Here is a 24,932-nt window from a genome sequence, read left to right as displayed (position 1 = left end):
CATCACAAGACAAACTGCCTGTACTATTAAGAGAAGTAAGATATTTTGCAGAAAAAGATGATGATTTATTTCTAACATTATATAGACCAAACATCTAATCAATTAATGGTGGCTGAAATATGACGTTATTCCAGGAAAAGTAATTTCAAAGACAAAGGGAGTTGTATTAGATTGTTGTTGTTTTTAAAACGTGTTAGTTGAGAATATTTGATTTACTCTTCAGTCCATTTCTGCTCTTAATGCAAACACACTGATTCATATAAACAGAATTTATTTAACATAAAGTATTTTATACATGCTAACAAAGAGCAATTGTACAAATATATAGATAAACAGAAGTCAAACTGGTTAAAATAAAGACAGAATAGATACACAGTATAAGGTATGACGCATTTCCTATATACTATCTTTGCTAAGGCTAAAAAAGTCTAAAGTCATCATATAGGCCTACAGTGGATCAGTTTCTATAATGTGCTTTAAATTCCTGCCACCAATCCATTTTTTTATTGCTTACATATTCCAACATTTTACATTTTATGCTTAATCTGATGGACATCAGGGCTTCCGCAGGCCTCCTGGATCACTTTCCATTGTGGCCTTTCATGTCTCTTCTTATGATGTCATTTACTGCAAAACATTACAAACAGGGGTGAGCAACTTTAGTATTCACAACTACGCTGTAATAAACCAAGACAAGACATCTTGCATTCTTAATGTTACATATTAATACTGTGAACCTTTGCACACCAGCCGGTGAATTTTTTGCACATTCCAGCACAAAACTGTACAGCTATTCCACTTATAGCTTTCTTATGCTTTTTATATTGTCTATTGTAAATCTTTATATTTTATATTATGTCTCTTGTTTTTTGCAGTTTATTAATATGCACCAAATCAAGACACATTCCTTGTATGTGCAAACCAGTTTCTGATTCTGATAGTACAGTAATTTGTTTTATATTTTAAATCCCTTTGTATAGATTTTTGAAATTATGATTGATTGTGGGAAAAAAAGAGGCAGTTCGAGTCAAAACTGCTTTCACTTAATTTTTACTCAAGTTACTTGTTTGACTTGTTGGATGGTCCAGGGATTGTGCTGTCTATAACAGTGTTTTGTTTATAATACTACCAGCAAGTGTCGCCAAAGTCCAATTTTTAGGGGACTTTTATGCTTTTAATAAAGTCAACAGTGAAGCGATGACAGCAAATGAGGGGGGAGAGCAAGAAAGGTCCCCTTTGCTGACAATGTGGTTTGTGGTTAAATCCACCAAGGGCTCACCAGAACATTTTCTAATTTTATACATCCATCAGTATAATGATTACTTTCAGTCTCTGAAGCGATGATGTGATGAGGTGATAAATATATTATCAATATTAAATATAATCTCAAGAAACATAACAAATGCAAATAATAATATAAACACAATAGTGCATTTTGGTTAATTTGCTTCTGATGCTCAGTAAAACAGATAGTTGTTGTTACCTAAACTTTCACTATTACCGCAGTCTGTATCAGAGACCAAGACATTGCTGCTTTAAAAAAAAAGGTTTACCACAGGTTTCTGCATGTATTTGCCTGTACTTCCTGTTTCTGTCTTCCATCACAGAGGTGTAAAAAGAAACGTCCCACAGCAAACAAGGTCAGAGTACATCATTTGTTTTCTCATTTCATGGTGATGTTGCTTATTTCTTCTTCATCATCCTCAATACATCAGGGCTCATAAGCAAGTTGTATTAGATTCATTTCAAACGAGACTGAGCATGCGCATGTGTGTTTTTAGTTGCGTGAGTAGGAGTGAGACTGAAAGAGACAGGAACGTGGATAGAAAGGCCCAACACAAACCACAAGGCAGGATTTTCAAGCGTACATTTGCAATGTGCTTGTATGCATTTGCAGACTGGACCACAATTACCAATCCCTCATGCAAGTTTGCATGTTTGTTGTGTATTAATTTTCCCATCACATCAAGTAATTATTACAGTATCTTCTAAAACTCTTCTAAACATTTTAGTGATCTGTCAGCTGAAGCGGAGATGAGCTGAGACAAGACTCAGACCCTGAGTTACTGAGTGATTGAGAGATAATGTAAATGTGTTGCCAATTACGCTCTTGACACAGTTGAATACACAAAATATCATACTATCAAATACAGAACATAAAGTCTCACTGAAGTGTTCAAGATAAAAAATTATGCAAAAGAAATACTCACCATCCTCTAAGTAGGCATAGCGGAGGTTTTCTTGTTTGACTGTGACTTTCTCTGGAGCTCGTTCCTCATGGTTTCCCCTTCCAGAGCTGATCTGGGTCAGAGGCTCCACTCGGCTTACAGCCTTCCCTTGAACGTCACCTTGGATGAATCTTGAAGTTGGTGACTTTCCCAGTGGCAATGATGTCTGCACAAAACTCTGATGTCTTGACACCAAACAGGCCTCAAAGGAATCTCCAACCTGAGGACATTCACCCACTTTGCCCATAGGGGTTCTGGCACTGACACACTGGCTGGGGGTGGAAGCAGGGTGGGAAGCCATCTGGGAACCACTGAGGAGGGTGGCACCACAGTTGCTGTAACGTTGGTCTGCAGTGTGGTACAGCACAGGGTTGTTGATCAGAGTGCCGGCTCTAGACTGGTAATAAACTGGTTGGTCGTCCAGTGGATCAGGGATTAACATGTGGGCTCTGGGGTCTACAGTGGTTAGATGGTACATTGTTGGAGAAACACTCAAGGCTTGAAGGTTGCTCTCCTGCTCCAGGTGATGGTAGAGTGACTTCATTGACAGGCCAGCCAGAGATTGATTGTCTGAGTAGACGTACGAATTCAACTGGTAGTCATCCAATGGTTCTGCTTTAACGGCTAAAATAAAAAAACAAGGGTAAGATAAATCAATGTAGGTCTAGCATTAGCTCACTGACAAGAATTCAAGTACAGAAACAAGACTAAAGCCATGCTAATGGCACAGTGGTGCTTTGAGCTAAATGCTAACATCAGCATGCTAGCATCCTCACAATGACATTGCTAACATGCTGATGTTTAGCTTGCGATAATTACTGGGTTAACTATTGTAGTTTAGCCTGTTAGCTTGCAAAAAAACTGAAAAACTGCAGTTCCTTGAAAAAAACGGTTTTGGTCTCTATATTGCCAAGTTCCATTACAACTGTGAGTATGAGGGTGATTTTTTTTTTTTAATAACTATATAACTACATTGAATTATTAAAGGCTTAAAATTATGCATAATTAAGGGCATGGCCACTTTGAGTGACAGGTGGTTGTCGTCACAAGAGGCGAGCATCGACTGTAGGCGCCATTCGGCCCGTCTGAGATGCAGCCACCCTCCACCTCTTTGCCCATTTTTTGGAATAGCCAGGAGATAGACACAGCCGGCACTGCCAAGATGGTGAGGGCCAGAGCCACTGGGAACCGCCCACTTTGAGCTTCATTCTGGCTCTTCAGAAACCTGTAGGTGATGTCATGGAGACTACGTCCATATTTTATACAGTCTATGTAATAAACCAAAATTCTGGGCCTACTGAAATTGTGACCTGATGGTGGCGCTAGAGGAAAAGTAAGGGAATCACCAAAGCTGGTAGGATTCATCCTCTGTGGAACATGAATGCCTGCACAACATTTCATGGCAACATTTCATGGCAACATTTCATGGTGAGATATTTCAGTCATGACCAAATTGATGGAATGACAAGACCAACAGTGATATTTTTTAGCTGTGTTAGCTGCATGGCTCTATGGATGGTTAGCTTTTCCCTTATTTGTTTCCTATAATGCTTATCAACAAGTGTGTGTCTGCATGTCAGCTGTGAATATTTCATGTAGGTGGAGAGAGAATTAGCAAAAACAAAAGCGGAGTGACTTTCCCCTTTAGAGCAAGTGAGATTTGTCGCCCTACGCAAAAACTTATTTTGTGGCTGCAGTTCACTATTAACAGCTAATGACTGATTTCATGTAAAATTGTAGAACATCAGTGTACAGTAAAGTGAGGATCATAGAAAGAAGCTAGTAGCTGCTTTTAACTGTGTTGATCTGTGTTGATGTTCCTGTGTTGATGTTCCTTTAATTGTATGGCAGTTAGATCTAATCTGAATAAAGTGGTGCTATTTCCTGTATTCTCTAAGTTTGACTCAATCAACGGATGAGTGACTTAGTACACATGCCACATTAGCAACATCATCACCTGTTTAATGTTCAGTTTATGTTAATTTTGTCTTTGATTGTGTTGATAGAGGTGAGAACGACTGACTTTCCCTGTTGGCTCTTATAGTGTTGACCTTTCAGTCAATTTCTCGTTTCTCAAACACTAAAGGTACCCCTCTTCCGCCTGTAATGACTGAGCTGAGATCGCTGATAGACATAAAAATATATATACCTATCACAGGAGTGTAGGTGAAGTGTTGAGGCTGACTGCGTTTCTTCTTCCCGTTGATGACATAGAAGTTGACTTTGGCTGGGTGGGAAATGGTCCGGTTTCGATACGGAGGGACCTCAACAAAAAGCATGTTCTAGACGAGGATTGCGACACAAAAGAAAAAAAGATCACGATTCAGATAAACTGTCATGTTGAAACTGAGAAGCGTAGGCTGCCCCAAATCTTTCGCTTGTTTGTTTCAAATCAAATCAGTATCAGAAATAAAACTCTTTGAATAAAACTCTTTGAATATGATATCTAGCAGCATGTTGTGTGTGGATCTTATGTTTTGTGTTTTGCTTTCTGTTTATGTGAATTTGTAACAGATAATGTTGGTTTAATGATCAAATACATACAAAAAGTACATCATTAGTTATACAAAATGATGCTACTGCCTCATTGCATGTGGAAGTTAACTCACAGATTGTGTTTTGTCTCTGTCCACAGTGGCCTCCACCTCCCAGATTTGCTGCCCGTCTGAAAGCAGAGGCAGCATTGCGTACACAAATTAAAACAGTGGAAGTTTAAAGCAGTGGTTTTGGCTTTTTTGCTTTCTTGACGAGAGTTAGATGAGAAGGTTGATACCACTTTCATGCTTGTACAAGAAATATGTAACTGCAGACAGCAGCCAGTTAGCTTAGCATAAAAACTGGAAACAGGGGAAAACAGCCTGGCTTACAAAAAGAAAAAAGTGTCAAAACAACATGTTGGGGGTTCTTGGCTTTAAAGGTGCTGAAGGCAGATTTTATTACCTTTGGCTAGTTTCCTGTCTTTGTGCTAAGCTAAGCTAACTGGCTGCCGGCTAAAGCTTTATATTTGCTGGACAGATATGTGAGTGGTAATGGATTTCTCATTTAACTATTGTATGAGACCAAATAAGCATATTTCCCATAATGTTGAACTATTACTATTATGACTATATAAAAAGATGAATTTGTAAGAAATCAGATGATGTCAATCATTTCTTTAATTTACAGTAAATCATATGAGCACATTTATACACACACAATGGAAAGCATGTTTCTCTATGTCTGGTTTACGGTTTCATTCCCACCTCAGTTTTTACCTGCTGTTTCTTTTTTTCCACCCACGCTTTGAACAAAAAAAAACTAAACACAAAGCCTGTGCTCTAGGTCTGAATCTTTATCAGTCTGTCAGACCACATCCTGTTGCATAAAACCCCACACCAAGCAACAGGGAGGCTTTACATGCAGTTAACTGTACCCATTCTGCTCTCAAACCATGTAACCCAATGTAAAATGTTGTGTGGGCAGGAGGAGCAGTAAATGAGGTGAGACATTTCCATGTAGAAATAAATAAAAGTTGTCGCCTCCAGTAAAAGAGTAAATGTTTGTTCTAATAGTTCATTTTGTCAGAGTTAGAAGTGGGGGCTGAAGGAAGATGTGCGTCACTGAAAGTTGATGTTGCCCGGGCGATATGCAAATAGCATGAAAATAAAAATACTATAGGTGTAGGTGGATACACTCAAGCAGGATATTGGGAGGCCACAGACGTATCTGAGTGTTGCACAAAATATTAGTCTATTTTAATCATAGAAACCTGGTTGGAGTCCAAATATAAACACATTACAATCACATGTCAACATAAACCCACACATTAAGTTTTCATAATGATTGGAGGCACAGCATAATTTATTAAAGGAATATTTCAACATATTTGCTTTTGTTTGCTGAGATTTAAGATTGATACCACTCTCGTGTTTGTACAGTAAATATGTAGCTACAGGTTAGCTTAGCTTAGCATAAATACTGGAAACAGGGGGAAACAGCTAGCTTGGCTATGTCCAAAGGTAACAAAATCCGCCTACCAGCACCTCAATAATACATATAACCCCCACAAAACCACAATATTTCATTTTTACTGTTTTTTTTTGTACCTATTTAACCTACAAGATTTTATTTATTTATTAATTAGCTTTATACGTGCTGGTACGCAGATTTTGTTAGCTTTGGACAGAGCTAAGCTAGTTTTTGTGCTAAGCTAGCTGGCCACTAGCAGTAGCTTCATATTGCAAGAAAGCAAATAAGCATATTTCCCAAAATGTCAAAGTATTATTTTAAATTAAAAATATTTCCTGTTAGTACCTCTTTAAAAATGTAAAAAGGGGTACGGAGAGACTTAAAATGACATCACATCACATGACTAGACAATTCAATTACTGATTTTCCTCACCTTGTGTCTTCTCTGAGAAAATCACTTTGGAGTCAGATGTGAAATTCTGTCCTGTAAGGACCATTTGTTGACCACCAAGTACTGAGCATCGGTCCAGGTCCTGCCTCTCGACTGCAGGGAGCTCCTGAGCTGAGCGCTGGGCTGCGGAAACAGGAAGACACAGAGGTCAGAAAACACTTTCATGGCAGTTGGTAACTCAAATGTTTGATGATGATTCAAATTCAGAATTGCAATATTGACTACTATAGCCTGGCGAACACTCACATTAAAGCCAGCCTATCTAACTTTTGGCCACAGTTTAAACATACAGGTATAAACAGTAATATAAATAAAACTGCAAGTTGTACAATACTAGATGTCATGACCCTGCAACAGGTAGCAAGATTAGTCTTATCAGAAAAGAAACGCTTCTTACAGCATTCAATGGGAGGAGAGGCAGCTTGAAGAGACTTGAGCTGGCCTCCTGGTTGAGGAATGTGGACGCGAAACACCAAACGCACACGTGTGTTTTTTCGTCCAATGTCCGTCTCACCATTCCTCAGTTCGATGTCGGCATTTCTCAACTTCAGGATTCCTACACAGTCAATCCTGTGAAATGTAAAAAAAGAAATAAAACGTGTTTTTAAATGAAAGTGATACGTTAGGAACCTTGTTTTTTATTCAAAGTCTGTTTCCGTTCGCATGCAGTCAAACTATAGTTTGCTGATGTAATCTGTGTCTGTTTCAATTAGCCACGTATAACCTAGTTTTGTTCTGTCAAAGCAGTGGGCTGTGACATTTTGATTCATCATAAGTCAAGTTCATCAAAATTAATTTTGTTGTTGCTGCTGCAGTGTCAGGTAGGTCTTTCTTGGAAAAACTCTCTGGCACACAGAAGTGGTGCATTGTATGTTTCCATCAGCAGCAACAGCCATTTATTGGGAGTGAAAAAGACAAAAACCTTGCAGCTGGCATGAGCATCAATAGCCACCAAACCCACAACTCAGTTTAATGTGTCTCTGCATCTGTAATTATGGGAGAGGAAATGCAAAAACACCACAGAAGTGGCTACAGGTTGCTTAATAACATGTATCCCACAGTGTCTCTGTGCTACTCACACCACTCTCATGTGGTTCTTTGGCTCCAGAGGGATCTCCAACACTTTGGTCCCGTGGATCATCCTCTCCATGCTGGGTGTGGTGACAGTCTTCCCGGTGATGCGGTGGACCTGGTAGAAGGCGTGGGGTTTTAGGATCCTCTCGTCTGCTGTTCCTATGAAGACTTGCAGCCCCAGTGGAGCTGTGCCTTGGTACCCGCGGAGCTAATAAGGGCACAAAAGGCAATTAAATGCATGCTTTACACCAGAATAAATTAACTATGATACCATTAATATCCATGGCTGCAGAACAAATTCACACTGCACAATAAATCTATTTACCCTGTGGGGATGATTTCACAGGTCACTGTCTATCTGGCTTAGCAAGAACACTGATTTGCATAGGCCGTTTCTGCATTAGTGCCAGGAAAACCAACAGTAGCGGCTTATTAATTAACTCACCAGAGCAGTAAATAAAGCAGACACATGAACCACTGCTTGTATATGTCAATACACCTGACTCGTAATTATTCTTTTAGAACTTTAAAACAGCGCATGGCCTAATATGTTGTCCGTGTGGAAGTGGTGATGTGAGGCGCTTTCATTTGCATGACTGTTGGATTTACATAAACACATTATCCAGGAAATACCACCCTATATTTACAATCTCTCCTGCTACTTCATTTATCTTTTACAAAACTGTTAGTAACACGAAATGTGAAATGACAGGGATCTTTCTTTCTTGCTTGCTTTTCCTTTTTTGTCCACCCCACACCCAAAAAAAGCACCTGAACTTCTGGATGCCCTCCATTAGGTGTCTTTACAGCTCCTCGGCTGCCCTCAGTCTCATAGTGAGCTCTGTGATGAGATCTGGGCTCTTGCTTGATAATAAGCTCATACTGACCGGACTGACTGGGCAATGGCCACTCTAAAGATGGAAGTGGAGCCACGGAGAGACCACTGGGGAAACGATAGAGAGAGAAAGACAATAAGAGGAATTACATTAACAATGTCAAACATGTCATCTTATAGTGGTCAACTAAGTGGTGTACTTCATAATGCTTACATTTGAGCTTATTATTAAGACATATTATTTGTAAGATGTAAGAAAGGACGAACAACACACCCAAATGCTCCGTGGTGAACTGGATGAGGCGAAGGCCACACTGTTGGGCACATATAGAAGGCTTCAGACTTGACTTCATAGTCATACCCCTCTCCATAAACACAGTCCTTTCTCTGGGCCTGCCCATGTGCATCTCGCACCACTGCAGAAGGCATTGCTCTGGGTAGACTGGAGCTCAGGCTGCTCAGCATCTCCTCCAGGCCCGGGCAGGGGGCCTGAGCCTGGGGCTGGAACTCAGCTTGAGCCTGGTATTGTGGGAAGTAGTAGGACCCCTGCTGCTCATGGGGTGAGGGAATGGGGCTGGGGCTCCGGGAGCGCTGCTTGACAGGAGTACCCCCCTGACAGGAGTGGGCCTTGTCATAGGAACGCTTCCCATGTGGCGAGGCAGAGCGGGAGCGTTGGTGGGGAAGCGATGAGGCGGTGCGTTGGTGCTGGGGCAGGAGAAAGGTCTCGTCTGTGATGCTGTTGTGAGGTGAGGCTCCAGGAGAGGAGTGGGCAGAAGAAGGGTGGATGCAGAGGTCTAAGCCAGACAGCCCAATGCCACAGCCGCCTCCATTAGGGGAGACACATGGTGAAGCCAAAGGAGAGTATGCCTCTACAGGCCAGCCTGTGGAGGAGTTACTGCTGGCAGGGCTCACACACTCCCTGTAGGCCCCCAGAGCTTTGGTGCCAGGGCTCGGCTGCAGGGTCTGAGAGCTGAGAGAGTCACCCGACGGAGTGATCTCAATCCTGGGGCTGGGAGCAGGGATGGTCCCTGGTCTTGATGCAAGCCCCAAGGAGTCAAACCCTGCCCCTGACAGGTTTTCTGTGGATGGGCTGTGAGAGGAGGGGTCCTGACTGGAGGCTGGGACTATCAGCAGAGGAGGCTGGCTGGGGTTCTGAAGGAGAGCACCTGAGTCATCTGTCAATAAGGAAAGTAAGGATTTATTTGTGCACACATGTCCAAAGATGACTACTACCCTGAGATAATGTAGGATCCCGTGTTTTAAGACATGTAAAATGCTCCTGCATGCCATAATAATTTTTGTCTGATATGTTTTTTTGCACAAAAAACGTTCAACTACCTAACATTCTTAAAACGACACCCATGCCTGCAAACATCATTCTGCACAGTGAAGCTCAAACTGTGAGGTTACAATTAGGAAAACACATTTTTGAGTGAATTTGAACTCCATTAAACTGTGATATAGACAATATATGTTTGTGTTTCTATGGTTTCTGAAAAAGAAAGAAGGGTCTAGTTGATTTCCCTCCTTCTTAATGACAGTGATAGAGGAGGATTACAGTAAAGCATCAGTGCCTGACAGCTAAGTACTCATTGATGGATATCCAAAAGAACACTGCTAAATACAAGCTCAACACAAAGCCACCACCTTAATACACTAATAATAAAATACTAAGAAAATAGCTTAATGCAATTTGAAAGGAGTAATGTATATGTCAAATCTCTGAAAAGCAGAATAACTACACACCTTTATCACAGCAGTCTTGGAAGTCTTCCCCAGGTGGATTATACAGAAACAGGTCGGAGAAGTCCAACTCCTCCTGACTGATGTCTTGCCCCAGGCCCTCAGCGAAGCCCAAACCTCCAGAAGTCATCTCCAGCTCTGACTATTTGATCTTCTTTAGATACGTTTATCTTTTGAAATAACTTACAAACTCGCCAAATAAGTTAAGCTGTACGCATGAGGTAAATAATTAAAGAAACGGACGATGTTACAGTTTATTTCGTCTTCTATGATTTACGTTTAAACATTTGGCAGCTGCTCAAATAAAACATCCAACACCGCGAAATGAAAAAACGAGCGGCGACAGACGCTTCCTGTCGCTGCTGCTGATGACAAGCAGACAGGAGGTGCAGACCTGCCTCTCCCTCTCTTTCTGTGTGTGTGTGTGTGTGTGTGTGTTTGCGTGTGTGTGTGTACACTGACAGAGTGCAGCTCAAACTCCACACAGCCTTCAAACACAGGCCTCATTTCCTCTTGTGTGAGTCAAGAGCTTCTCTGTGGTAATATTATAATGATATTAAAACTCCACATTTTCCACTTATAGTTTTATAGCCTTTCACTGACTTTTTTGCTTTGTGATAAAAAGTGTTTTATCTTTCTTCATCTACTGCATCTATTGTATCTGTTGACCTGTGTGGTGAGCTGCTGCAGGAATAAATAAAGTTGTATTTCATTTACCACAAATGTACTATTGACACGTGTTTTACATTGTCCATTTTTAAACAGAAGTTAAGATTAGATAAAATAATCCTTTATTGATCCCCAAAGGGAAAATTCAGGAGTTGCAGCAGCACAAAGACAGAAAGTAAAAAATAAAACATTAGACTAACATTAGACTAAAATTAGACTAAAAGACTATACAAGAGCAATAAAAAGGCAAGAGTGACATACTGACGTGGTGTGATTAGCCGCAGCAAAGTCTGCAAGTATTGGGTACACAATATGATATGATGAAGTAATAATAGTTAGTGTTTGTCTGAATTAATATAAAATTATTATAAAGTATACAAATGTAAATAAAACAGTATAACACAAGAACATAATAATGTAAAATATAATATGCCTACAGTATGATATGGTATGGGATATAAAATAAATCCTCATAATCATGTCTCAACAAAATCTATAAAAAAAATGAAGGCCTATAAAAACAAAACTAAAAAAAAATCTTTTCAGTCACAATAAATACATAAATAAACTGATTACATACTTTTATAAAAAGTGAACTAACCTAAATTGTCAGTGAAAGCAGCTTTTGGCCACAGGGTGGCAGTATTGTACAATTTCCATCCACCCACGAGTTCTGTTGCGGTTACTTGAAGGCTAAATTCATGTACATTTAAAAAAAAACAAAAAAACATATACTTTATTTGTTCTCACTCACTTCTTGTGGTATGTAGCCGTGCAGAAACTAGTTATGGCTTTGATATACAGTGGGGGAAATAAGTATTTGACCCCTTGCTGATTTTGCAGGTTTGCCCACTTACAAAGAATGCAAAAATCTACAATTTTAATCATATGTACATTCTAACAGTGAAAGACAGAATCCCAAAGAAAATTCCAGAAAATCACATCATATGAATTTATTAAAATTGATAACCATCTGATGAGGAAAAACAAGTATTTGACCCCCTGGACAAACAGCATGTTAATATTTTGTAGAAAAGCCATTATTGGCCAGCACAGATGTCAAACGTTTTTTATAGTTGGTGACAAGGTTTGTGCACATTTCGGCAGGGATGTTGGCCCTCCTCCTGCAGACAGCCTCCAAATCATTCAGGTTCCGAGGTTGTCGCCTGGCAACTCGAATTTTAAGCTCCCTCCAAAGATTTTCAATCGGATTCAGGTCTGGAGACTGGCTAGGCCACTCCAGAACCTTGATGTGCTTCTTCTTCAGCCACTCTTTTGTTGCTTTGACGGTGTGCTTAGGGTCGTTGTCGTGCTGAAACACCCATCCTCGACCCATCTTCAGCTCTCTCACTGAGGGAAGGAGATGTCGGTCCAGAATTCCACGATACATGGCCCCGTCCATCCTCCCCTCAATACGATGGAGTTGTCCCGTCCCCTTGGCTGAAAAGCACCCCCAAAGCATGATGTTGCCACCACCATGCTTGACGGTGGGGATGGTGTTCTTTGGGTTGTACTCGGTGTTCTTTGCCCTCCAAACACGACGAGTTGAGTTGAGGCCAAAAAGTTCTATTTTGGTCTCATCTGACCACATCACCTTCTTCCAGGCCTCTTCTGAGTCGTCCAGGTGGTGAATGGCGAACTTCATGCGGGCCTGTACATGTTTCTTCTTGAGCAGGGGACCTTGCGTGCGCTGCAGGATTTCAATCCATGACGGCGTAGTGTGTTACCAACCGTTTCTTTTGTAACTGTGGTCCCAGCTGCCTTCAGTTGATTCATCAGTTCCCCCTTGTGGTTTTGGGATGATTCCTCACCGTTCGCATGATCAGGGAGACCCCACGAGGCAAGATCTTGTGTGGAGGCCCAGACCGAGGGAGGTTGGCGGTGGTGTGGTGCTTCTTCCATTTCCTGATAACTGCACCGACAGTTGATCTTTTCTCTCCAAGTTGCTTTCCGATTCTCTTGTAGCCCATCCCAGCCTTGTGCAGATCAACAATCTTGTCCCTGATGTCCGTGAGAAAGCTCTTTGGTCTTGCCCATGGTGGTGATGTTGGATGCTGGTTGTTTGGGTGTTGACAGGTGTCTTTTATACAGGTAACGAGGTGAGGCAGGTGTATTTGATGTAGATAATTGGTTCGGATTGGGGCTGTGTCTTAAAGAAAGACTAACTGGCTTGTAGGAGCCAGAATACTTGCTGTTTGTCCAGGGGGTCAAATACTTGTTTTTCCTCATCAGATGGTTATCAATTTTAATAAATTCATATGATGTGATTTTCTGGAATTTTCTTTGGGATTCTGTCTTTCACTGTTAGAATGTACATATGATTACAATTGTAGATTTTTGCATTCTTTGTAAGTGGGCAAACCTGCAAAATCAGCAAGGGGTCAAATACTTATTTCCCCGACTGTATCTGTCACTGAGATCTCTGCCTCAACCCTATTAGGTGATATAGGAGTCACTTTCAGTACTTTACACATTATTATACTACTTGAAAACACTATTTCAGTTAAGTCAATAAATGGGCTCAATCTCTACACCAGTATTTCTCTCATCTGACCGTACTAACACTGATCTGATGACATACTACGCGCACAAAGTCTGTGGCTCTATAGCTCAGTGGTTAGAGCTCTGCTCTTATAAACCAGGGGAGGTAAGTTTGATCCTCACTAGAGCATTACTATCATTTAAGCTTTCCCTGTATCTTTACCACAGTTCACATGATTGAAATCAAGTTCTTCACAGCACTAAAGAAGTACAACAATACAGACTTTTCCAGACACAGTCGATCTCCGTAATCCACAGATCTCACTGTCTACCACTTTCAAGGACTATTTCTTTTGACCAAGAAAACTTGGTCAAATAAAACTATACACTAAACTCAAACTATGAAACTTTCCTTTATACATTGCTTTGGACAAAGTGTTTTCTAAATGACTGTGATGCAACTATCGGCATGGCTATAGACGAGGGTGAAAAATATCTTTTATTGTAATTTAGTTGAACAAAACCTTTATTTTATAGCCTATACTATACAACTATAAGGTTGTTTCCATTCATATACAAAACTCTTGAATGTTCAGTACATACTCTACATTACAGTAACATTACAGTTTTCTTTACTTATATACTTGAAGATATTTTTAGATATTCAGATTTTAAAATACACATTTCTCCTGACTGGTGGAGCCTCACGTGTTGAAGTCAACTGAGCTCACATGTGAGGCTTTAGGCCTCACGGAGTCATGTGAGTCACATGAATCAAGGTACAGTGGTGTGAAACTGTCAGGAATGTCAGGACAACAAATGAGGAGCTGGTGTGGAATTGGTGTAGCTTATCTCTTCAGGCTGTCTTTAAGGAGCATCCCTTGATGTAGAACGAGCGGAGGTGGAAGTATTCAGATCTTTTACATAAGTAAAAGTCCAATCTTTGCTTTTTTGTGACATATTAAAGAGTTATAGGCTACTTTTCTGTCGGTTTATAATATGTATTTAAATGAAACCATTTTCAACCAGAGGAGGAAATCTAAACATCTTTGGTGAAACCGCTAACAAGAAGCCTAGTCGTTTTTTTTGGTAAGGTGTCACAAGCCAAAAAGGTTGGGAACCACAGGGTTTAATATTTACCAATAGATTGTGTAACATGATTTTGACATTGTAGGATTAGGTCATGTGGTGTAGCTGTGTGGTGTAGCATTGCCAGTGTCAAAATGATAGGACGGCAGACTTCTTAAATTCCAAGCAGGGCTGATTTATTTACAGTGCGCCCAACACGTATAAATAAAGAAAAATGAAAATAGATTTTAAAAAATACAAAGAAACCTGAAACTTAAAAAAAACATAACAAAATAACAAAACTCCACAACCAAATGAAACAACTCATGTGTATGGCAGCACGGTTCTTCCCCCTCTTTCAAGCAGCGAAAAAAATAAAAACAAAATAAAAATGCCACTGCCTTTAAAGGGCTCTCAATCAGCCCTGGGCCGCACCACTATCACCCTGAGGTGATTCTCTGAACATTTTGAACCTTACCACAGTCTGAACAAAGCTATACAGTTTGTCCTTATATTACACAGATAAAGAACACTTTTCTGAGGTATGCAACTCCCCCCAATTACACCTCAAAAGCCTAACCAAACATGACAAATCACTAGACACAAGAAACCCCCATCCCTTGGTTCTGCCCTGTAATGTCAGTGATGACATCATAAATACAGTGGAATAAGTGGAATAAGTTGCCAACAGAGCTGATTACGTGTAAATTTTAACATTTTTTCACATCGGGCCATAAAATGGCTTCTTTTAAAACAAACATGTTCACATAATGTATAGTAATTGATGTGTATGTGGGAGCGTATTTGTAAATGAATGCTGATGAATGAATGAAGGGTGTGATCATTTTAATGTTGGTTTTGGGATAAATGTATTATTAAATTTATTTGTTGACATCAGCCTATCCAGGGACTACAGGTGGAAACTAGCACTAGCACAAGTGCTACAACCTGGTATAATGCATCTCTCCTGTCTAAGGTTAATGTATATTGTACATTGTCCCTGTTTAAATAAAAATAAAAAAATAAAAAATAGTAGAAATACACCAGAAATGATCAGCAACTCCTCCTCAAACGTTCCTGCATGGTGACCAGACAAAGGAACAAAGTAAAGATGAGTATGCAGAAACAGACAATTAACTGTTCAAACCTACACCTTAATAAATCTTACTCAAACTAAACTTCACTTGTGTGTTTGCTTTAAACCAGTGCTTGATGTAAGAATGTAAGAATTTTAACACAAACAAACCCAGGATAGTAAGTGAAATGTTACACAACAGCAGTGATAACATTAAAGGAAACTGAAATTGAATACCATATGAAAAAAACAATATATAAAGTAAATATGGACAAATGTACACAAGCACTAAGGGACAAGTGGTGAGTGCATGGAATCTCACCCACTTTGTCACAGTTCAGTATAGTAAAACACATCACACACACGTCATACTGTACTGGCCCTCACTGGTTATGAACCTTGGATAAGGTTTTTAAACCTGGACCTAGGCTATATCTCCTTAGTTGTCATCTTTGATGCTTTCATTACCAAACTATGGATATAAGGACATATTGAGCATTTAGCAGTCATGTTAAATTTCATCTTCAGGTTTTCTGCAATTTCCCTATAGGATAAATAAAGTTCTATTTTATCGTAGGGATGTCATACTCTTAATCTGACATCAGTGTTTCCTTTAGGATTTTTTTTAGCAGTGGGGGCAGGTCTGTCCGAACAGAGGAACTAAAGGGCACTTAACATCTACAACAGGTCTACACTTAGAACGGACCCACCGCAGTGACATTTTTGGTGGAGCTGTTCGTTTAATAGTCGACTCAGAAGAAAGCGAACGTTTTGACAATAAACTCCATCAACACAACAGTATGTGGAGTTAAACTGGACGGGTCCAATAACCTCTGAATAGTTCTACTTGTTGTTAAATTGCAATGTGAGCAGCAGGATAATTTAAAAGGCAACTGCGACTACATTTTTTGTACAGCCCTATTTCTGATACCGTGGTGGCAGAAATGTTGCCATGGTGGGCCGCCACTACAAAATCAACATAAAGGAAACACTGGACATGATCTGACTTGGTCACGAAAACCAGCACTCGTGAGTTCAATCCTCACTAGGACCTGTGCTTCAACTAGTCACAGACTGTACTGTTCACTTCAAATTTGTACGCAGTGTATCATCTCTGTCCAGAGAGAAATATGGGAGACATAATGTTAATTAAGCCAAGTGAAAGGATATCATACAAATTATTGTGCATACGCTTTCGTACAATATCATATAAACCCTTTGATGAGAATGTTAAAATACTATATTAAACATACTGCATTAACAGATTTAGTACAAACATATTGACAGCATCAAAAGTAAAAGTATAAGCAGTCTGAGGAGAAACTCATAACTCAAGTCCACACTGAGGTCACAAGCAGACATCTCTTTTTAAGGAGTCACACGCCATGATTGGGGATCTACACTGAAAAAAGCATTATACTAAACACGTGACAACTTTGTTTGAAAATATTTCATCAAACATTCATCTGAAAAGGATTTAGATTGATTTGAATGTAGAGATTATAGAATGATTCTGTAATGATCTGAATCAAGCATCGGACCAAACTCTAGGGAAAACAGAGCTTGTCTAATAAAAAAAGATAAACAGGCATACATACCTTTAAAAAAAATATTTATTCAGTTCTGTTACTCAGGCTGTTAAGACTCCAAATCACCCAACAACTTTAATACCAATCTTGTCAACCAGTTTAAAAAGTAAACACAGACATGGCTTTAATACATTTATGTATTTATTTCAGTGAATAAAATATGCCTTTACATAACACAATGTACAATATTACAAAATTAGAATAGCATTTTATATACACAATGAAAAATAAACATATGCGTGACCTATATATATGTTATTAAACAAGGGAAAGCAATCGTTAGACATTTACATACACAGCTGCCTTGGCACAACATCCAATTTCTATATAACACCTGGTATTTTAGTTAGTCATCAGTCATAAGTAATAGTTTTAAATAAGTTAGAGGTATTTATGGCAATGATTACATATATAATAATGCTTGTCTTATGTATTCTATTTACAGAGCAGCAATAGAGGGAGTCACTGGACCATCAGCGCCATGGCAACAGAGGTATTGTCTTCTGTCACTATGTCCACAAGAGTTGAATATGGAGCCTGAGAGGGGAGGGAAATAATTAATAATTCATATGTGCAAATGCCACAGTGTTAATGTCCTTTTGTAGTTACCATGAATAAGAAACCTAGATTAAATAAACATCAGACTTAAAGGTCCAGTGTGTAACGTGTTTAGTTGTTCATTATCAAAATCTGTGTTGCCCGTTCACAAACTTGTCCTTTTTCATGAATATTTACTACCACCATCAATTCCAAGTATTCCTTTTGGCTTGAAATTTTACATTTGCACTTGCATGAACTGGGGTAGATGCTCCATATTCATTCACCATCTTGAAATACGTTAGCTGGTAAGGGACATACAGGACATACTGCTCCGCCTTTCACGTTTTGGCTGTCGCATGATAAGCTGACAGGTGCTGCTAATGCTGCTAATGGGTATCGTAGCTTCCCGGCCCCGGCAAGTTTGAAGAAGGAAACATGGAGGACCACACGTATTCAAAATCCCAATTTCAGGAACAGGATTGTTCTCTTCGCCCAGAAAAAGAAAAAGGATATTGAAAAGAGCAAGAGGCCGGCTTTTTGAGAGAGAGTTGATTGCGATATATGATCACAATGCTAGATGGGAGAAATTCCTACACATTGGACCTTTAAAGTAAGAGTTATATGCTTATCCGCTTTCCAGTGGAAAGTAAGATAAGAAAATTGATAGCACTGTCATCAGAGGAGAGTGCTATCAATCTTCTCATCAAACTCTTGGGGGAAAAAGAGAATATGTATACTGCATTTCCCAAGACGTCAAACTTTTCTCTTGAGAAAAAGCAGAAATGGAGATACAAAAAATCTACTCACCTCATCTCTTGATAAAGGCAACAGGAAGTTCTCTGTTGGGGACCAAAAGTCCTGAATGGATCACGTCGAGCGGCTCATTATCTGTTGCCACAATCTCATAGTCTCTGACCAACTGAAGGAAACACACGCAGGGTTGGATTTGATCAGTGGATTAAAGCCTCAAGAGAGTCACGTGGTAGAAAAATAAAAAACAATCAGTCTGTAGTGTTAAGAAATTGTATTGAACTACACACTGTTAATGAGTCTATAAACTGTACTGAACTTCTGTCTGAACTTACCCAGCACATGGCCAGCTGGAGTTGCAGCTCTGCCAGCCGTCGGCCAATGCACATCCTTTTTCCGATGCCGAAGGGAACGTGGGCAAAGGGGTTGATGGTGTTATTCTCCCGCAGCCAGCGCTCAGGTTTGAACTTCTTCCCATTGTCAAAGTACTCCTCATTGGAGCCCAGTGCGTGGCTGTTTATCATTAAAACTGTCTGTAAATGAACAAAAATTACAATTTCAGCATTATTTTCAAATTAAATACATAGTGTGCTCCAGTATAAAGTCCAATAAAGACCTTGTTACTGTAATTCCTATCCTGCCATGCAGTTGCTGAGTTGCACATGCTCTTAGAGTTTCTCCATTTAGGCTTTGTACAGTATACAAGTTTTTTTTTTCGTCAGACATTGGTCAAATGTAAATTTATATAAGAATGTAATCTGCTCATGTTAGGTGTATGGCAAGGAGAACTAAGCCACTTACTCCTTTGGGAATTGCATAATCTCCCAACACAGTGTCTTTGTCCAGAGTCCTGCTGGTGAACGGGACTGATGGCGATAACCTGTGAGAATAAAAAAAAATAAATACATGGGAAAGTGAAACTATAGTATAGCATGACACCCATATCTAAGCTGTTTAACAGGAGCTAAACATACTCTTGATGTTTTTCAGTGCTAGATGAGGCGAGATATAATCTCCAGTCAGGGGGTCATGTACATTCCCTGTGTGATGTAGTTATGGCATTAGCCTTAAATAACCTGTTATATAGGCAACTTGTGACTGCATGAGAAGAAGGGGAGAAAGTGTAAGTACATTAGGTTAGGAAGTGATTTGAACATGACCACTCGGTTTAAACTGGGATCACTGGTTGTTGCTAGGCATGCCTGGATATCTCATGTTTTTGAGGCAGTCATGTGTGGGAGTTTTGCCCCTTAATCTCCGTGGTACTGAGCAAAATCATGATGCAGCCAGTGAGTCTGATTGGAAAACTGTGGAACAAATTTATCGGTGGATATTATGTCATGTAATGTGTAGCTAACAAATGTTTTAACTTGACCATGAGCTGTAGTAGTCACTGCAGTTTATAGCCTGCTAATTATGTCTCATAATGTAACTGTAGTAGCAGCAGCCAGGAGCTTTATGTAGCTGTTCTGTTTTCTACACTGTGACCCTGTTGTACTGTACCTCATAGACTCCTTGAGGCAGGCCTTGAGGTAGGGCATGCTCTTGATGTGCTCTCCACACGGGTCCTGGTCGGGAGCCACCACCTCTCTAATCTCCTCCAGCAACTTCCTCTGGGCGCCAGGGTTACGTGACAAATTGAAAATAGCCCACAGCATACTGTTGGCGGTCTGAGAAACGTAAACACAGCACGAGAGAGAGAGAGAGAGAGAGAGAGAGAGAGAGAGGGAGGCAGAGAGGAGATGTCACTTAGTGAGGCAGCTACCATAAGTTCATTCCTCAGTGGGGTCCTGAAGAGAGCTAAGGAATGTTTGGGGTCCCTCAAAGGCTCCTCAGTTACATCCAAACAACACTCATTCCCTGCTTTTGAAGCACTGTAACTGCAGCACCTGATTGTATTATAAAGGCTGTACAGTTCTTAACTATACAATGGTGCAGCTAACTGTATATAAACAAAAAGCTGGAATAGGCAGAAATAGCTTTAAAGCAATAATTTGAAATTAGGCGAAATATATTTAATAGCTTTGTTGACGTAAGTGATAAGAAGATCGATACCACTCCTCTATATATAGGCGAGTGGTATTGATCTTCTTATCTGACTACTCTCAACAAGAAAGTTATTAAGCGTATTTCCCAAAATATCAAACTATTCCTGTAAATGAAATGTGTCTTTGTAGTACAAAATGTTGCTCACCGTTTCAACTCCTCCGATCTGTAGCTCTGTGATGGCTGCGTACAGTTCCTTCTTAGAGAGACAGCTGTGGTGTAGGATGTCACCAATTAAGTCATCAGGAGCTCTGACGGCATTCCTCTTCAACTTCTTGTCTATGTAGACTTTGGCTGAGGAAACACAAAGCAGTGAAGATGTAATCACACTGATCTCGCATTTGTATCAGTGTATTCAGTGTGTATCGGTCATGTGCTTGGCTATTTCCTACTGGTGTCCATTGCTCCTATTTGACATCCTAAAACAAAGACTCTGTGATACTTTTATTAAATAATATAAAATGTTTTAACCATTGCATCTGTATTGAGGAATCTGATCATTTTGTTTGTTTGGAGCTTGGTTAGGTCTCATGTTGCTTTAAAATCTCACTTATCAGAGCTGATTTCTTAGACCTTTTGACTTTTAAAGCTGAAAGAGCTGAAATTAATTGAATAATGGATAAGTTGTTTGACAGAATATTAATCTGCAACAATTCTGACAATCAATGTCATTTATCAAGTATAAATGAGAAATATTTGCTGAGCCCCGCTTCACCAACGTGAGGATTTGCTTCTTTTCTCTGCTTTACATCATTTTAAAGAAAATCTTTTTAACTGTTGGTCGGACGAAACGAGACATTTTAAGCCTTCGTCTTGGGGTCATTTTTCTACTATTTACTGACATTTTATAGATTGACTAATATGATAATAGTAACTAGTCCCACCTGTGTTGCAGTGTTTGTAATCCAGATCAAGTTATGTCAACATTCATCTTTTTCTTTGGGTTGTCCTCCTTCGCCTGTATGATTTAGGCTTCAGGCCATATGTAAGCGTGGTGAGTCGCAATGTGTGATACTGTGTTAAATTAAATTTCCATTTTTAAATGTGTACTGTAGGCCCGATGATGTCCTTACATAACATCACATCCATATGACCTGAATCATATGGATGACCAGTGATGCCTCTATAGTTCTGTAATTGTTTGATCTGTGACTATTCATGTGAATCATAAAGTTTACCACCAGGCTTGTGTGTGTGTGTGTGTGTGTGTGTGTGTGTGTGTGTGTGTGTGTGTGTGTGTGTGTGTGTGTGTGTGTGTGTGTGGTTGTAATGAGCTACAGCAGCATCCTCTTCTCTCTCCTCCCTCCTCCCTCCTCCCACCTCCTGCTACTACAAATATTTGGCAGAGTTCTCCCTCTTAGGTCATGTGGTTACTATGACTCTGGCTGCCATTTACCCGAGTGCCAAGTACATAAAAAACACTGAGGCACTCAGTTCAAACCCACCCTCCCTCTGTTCCTCTCTATCTATCTATCTTGTGGCTGGAACTGAGCCCAAACAGGTTTGCACAACAGTGTAGACAAACTGCACTACAACTTTATCAAATGAGAGTAATCTTTTTGTGTAATTTTGTAGTGTGTGTTTGTACCTGTGCTGAAAATGCGGTCCCAAGCTGCTGTGTGGTCCTGCCATGTTTTGGTGTTGAGGCTCTTGTGGAGCTCCACGGGTGTGACCATCATCATGCCAAATGTGCTCATCATCTACAGAGAAAGAAAAAGAGGGCAGAATGTTAATTAAAGCTAATCATCATTCACTCACACTAAATTATGCAATCTTTATCATGTCTTCTGTTGTTTCTTGCCCCTTCTGCACTGTGAGACCTTTGTGAGCATTCCCGTATTATCTCCTGACTGTGGAGGAGAGGTATTGGTTTGCCCCTTAATCCCAGTTAAATACAGCGAGAGCGTCAGTCAGACACTGAACCGCTGTTATCTCAGATCATCTCAAGTGTCCTCTCATATGGGACACACTGCTGCTATGAGTGGAACAAACAACAGGCAGTACTCACTGTTTTCACAGCGGTGATGAAGTTCATGGCTTCCTCGTTGACTTTCTCCTGCAGAAGACCAAATCTCTTGTCGTAGAGGATGAGGCAGATGGCTAAACGACAAAGAAAAGCAAAGAGTGAGATTCAGAGATTCAGAGCCTGAGCAGTAAAGACTTTTCAATTGAATATTTATATCTAGATACTTGTAGATACATCACAAATTATTTACTGATCTTTCTTTTTAAGTTATGTCACAAAAAAACATGGCATATGTATACAGCTGTTACAACAGATGCATCCCAGTGCTTTCGGTAAACAAAATAATGAATTGTAGAGCTGATTCATTGATTTGTCAACCGACAAAGAATTCATTTGCAACTATTTTGGTAATCAATTAATCGTTTCAGTCGCATTCCCTGGTACCAGCCTGTAAAATGAGGATTTTTCTGCTTTTTTTTTTTCTAATGTGAAAGCAAACGGAATATCTTTCTTGATATGAAGATGACACTTCCATCAATTTTTCCCCCCTCACACACATATTAAACAATAGATCCAGAAAATAATCAGCAGATTCATTGATAATAAAAACGAATCCATACTTGCAGCCTAAATTGGTAACTCTGGCAAAAACAGTTGAACTTACTCTCAAAAGACCATTTATTCAGTTCGAAGTACAAGTCTTCGATCTTTCCACTGACGTTTATTTGTCCAATTCTGCCAACGAAATCCACCAACACCTGCATTTAAACAAGACAGAAGCTGTCACTAATCATCACCAATAAACACGTAAAACATAAAACATAAACTCCGATACTTTGGAACCTCTGAACCTTACCTCATTTATTTTGCGATCAAGCTTCACCACTTCTGTCGGTTTCATGAGTTTCTGCTGAAAAGCGCTCCTCACTCTTTGCCAGTCTTTCCCTTCCCTGCAAACACAGTTTAGCCTACTTTAAAACGTCGCACTTCAAGCGTGTTCAAGCTGCGTCCCCACGAATCGTGGACACTTTCTAGATGATTAAACAAGAAATCGAAAGTCTACTTACAGAATGAGGAGTCCGTACGCCTCGTCTCTCATGTCTCTGTATGCTGTCCAGGGTTTGATCTCCAGTCTCTGAGGGTAATTTCCCTCCTTCCTATAGAGCGCCTCCAGCAAGCAAGGGGCGCCAATGTGCACCGACTCAAAAGAGCCCAGCTTCAGCCGGAAAATCTTGCCGAATTTCTTATGGTAATCAACCTAAGATAAATTGAAAGAGTCTTTTATCAGTCAGAGAAATTTGTTGCTCCAATGTTGAACAAAAAATAGGCTGTATTTCCTAAGAAAACAATAGGGAAAGTTATTAATTATACTGTACCAGTGCCTCGTGTTGTCTAGTCAGACCTCCTTTCCGGAGAAGTTGGACCAGACTGCCGACGAGCGGCCAGTTGGTGGGTCCTGGGATCGCGTCCAGGCTGTGCGCTCTGGAGGCAGCGTGAGGGCAGCGCGCAGCCTCCGCAGCATCCTTCTCCTCCAGGACGCACACTGAAGATGTTGGTTTGAAGTGCTGCAGCCCGACAGATTTCTTTTTTAGAAACTCTACGATCTGAGGAACTTTTTGGATCTGCGTCCTCATCCTCGAAATTTGTAGATTTGTTTGATAAAGCAGAATGATATAGGCTATTATCGTGGGGGTTTCTCGTTTCTTGGAAGTGTTACACCTTACCACAATATATATACCCTGAGAGTGTTTATTCCTGCCGTGAACTGAACCAATCAGGGGCCGGTCTTGCATGGTGTGGCCGTCGAGCCCACTATTCATTTATCCACGTTGGGAGGGTCGTATGACCCCAGATAGACCGAGAAGGTGCCCTCGTCGCCCCCCCTCGCTTTATAAATAAACATACAGGCCACATCGGAGGTGACGCTCTGAACCGTGTTTCAGAGCGACCCGCCATTGGAAGAAACGAAACTTTGGCTGAGCAAATACTACTGCCACACTTCTGCACCGTGGGCAAATATTTGACAGATTGCAGTGTGTGTTTGTGTGTGTTTGCTTTGTTTGCATTTTGGAGTGTGTTCTTTGTGGAGGGGGGGGAGTGGAACTGCATTTTCAGGGCCATTCTCCTTTTGAATTTGTATTTTAATTACACATATAGTGTTAAATTATATCATTAATATTATGGAAAATCATCTAAAATGGAGAATAACTTTTTTTGAGCTTTGCAGGTTGTTGCCTCATCTTACAGTCCTCTCAAACATGGCAATCCTCAGAATCAGATCATTCAATTATTATTCCAGATCTTTCTATGTGGCCTCTAATGTTAAAATCTAATTTATTTCCAACTGTGAAACACTTTTTAATAAATACACATGACAAAAAGCAAGCAGGAATAGAAAAAAATATGTAGAAAGCTTCATTTGATACATTTTATCAATCAACTGTTTGATATCAGCTCTGTTGATTAGTT

General features: G+C 40.1%; 2 protein-coding genes across 2 annotated transcripts; both read right to left on the bottom strand.

The window, feature by feature from the left end:
• Positions 1 to 10,678, bottom strand: nfatc2b (nuclear factor of activated T cells 2b). Its single transcript, XM_028575694.1, has 10 exons — positions 10,283 to 10,678; positions 8,811 to 9,711; positions 8,473 to 8,644; positions 7,707 to 7,909; positions 7,025 to 7,197; positions 6,610 to 6,750; positions 4,838 to 4,893; positions 4,378 to 4,510; positions 2,211 to 2,852; positions 1 to 627 (listed from the first exon to the last, which is right to left on the bottom strand). The coding sequence occupies exons 1-10, from the start codon at positions 10,407 to 10,409 to the stop codon at positions 581 to 583; spliced, it is 2,595 nt and encodes an 864-aa protein (XP_028431495.1). The 5' UTR covers positions 10,410 to 10,678; the 3' UTR covers positions 1 to 580.
• A 6,776-nt stretch (positions 10,679 to 17,454) lies between these two features.
• cyp24a1 (cytochrome P450, family 24, subfamily A, polypeptide 1) lies at positions 17,455 to 24,097 on the bottom strand. Its single transcript, XM_028576681.1, has 12 exons — positions 23,840 to 24,097; positions 23,531 to 23,721; positions 23,320 to 23,413; positions 23,128 to 23,221; positions 22,506 to 22,597; positions 22,086 to 22,197; positions 20,646 to 20,791; positions 19,955 to 20,121; positions 19,253 to 19,331; positions 18,787 to 18,984; positions 18,509 to 18,620; positions 17,455 to 17,698 (listed from the first exon to the last, which is right to left on the bottom strand). Exons 1-11 carry the CDS (start codon positions 24,095 to 24,097, stop codon positions 18,510 to 18,512), a joined length of 1,542 nt encoding a protein of 513 aa, XP_028432482.1. The 3' UTR covers positions 17,455 to 17,698; position 18,509.
• Positions 24,098 to 24,932: the final 835 nt, after the last annotated feature.

This window comes from Perca flavescens, chromosome 4 (assembly GCF_004354835.1).
Source record: "Perca flavescens isolate YP-PL-M2 chromosome 4, PFLA_1.0, whole genome shotgun sequence".
NCBI lineage: Eukaryota > Metazoa > Chordata > Actinopteri > Perciformes > Percidae > Perca > Perca flavescens.
This window is presented reverse-complemented; position numbering and strand designations above follow the sequence as displayed.

What these genes read in the sequence shown, in the direction of transcription:
- cyp24a1 (XM_028576681.1), bottom strand. Translation starts at nt 24,097, where the DNA reads ATGAGGACGCAGATCCAAAAAGTTCCTCAGATCGTAGAGTTTCTAAAA. An exon ending in AGATCGGAGGAGTTGAAACG is followed by an intron (nt 20,122 to 20,645) that starts GTGAGCAACATT and finishes TACGTTTCTCAG; the next exon opens with ACCGCCAACAGTATGCTGTG. An exon ending in ATTATGCAATTCCCAAAGGA is followed by an intron (nt 18,985 to 19,252) that starts GTAAGTGGCTTA and finishes GTTCATTTACAG; the next exon opens with ACAGTTTTAATGATAAACAG.
- nfatc2b (XM_028575694.1), bottom strand. Translation starts at nt 10,409, where the DNA reads ATGACTTCTGGAGGTTTGGGCTTCGCTGAGGGCCTGGGGCAAGACATC. An exon ending in ACAGAGACAAAACACAATCT is followed by an intron (nt 4,511 to 4,837) that starts GTGAGTTAACTT and finishes ATCCTCGTCTAG; the next exon opens with AACATGCTTTTTGTTGAGGT. An exon ending in CTATGCCTACTTAGAGGATG is followed by an intron (nt 628 to 2,210) that starts GTGAGTATTTCT and finishes AATGTTTTGCAG; the next exon opens with TAAATGACATCATAAGAAGA.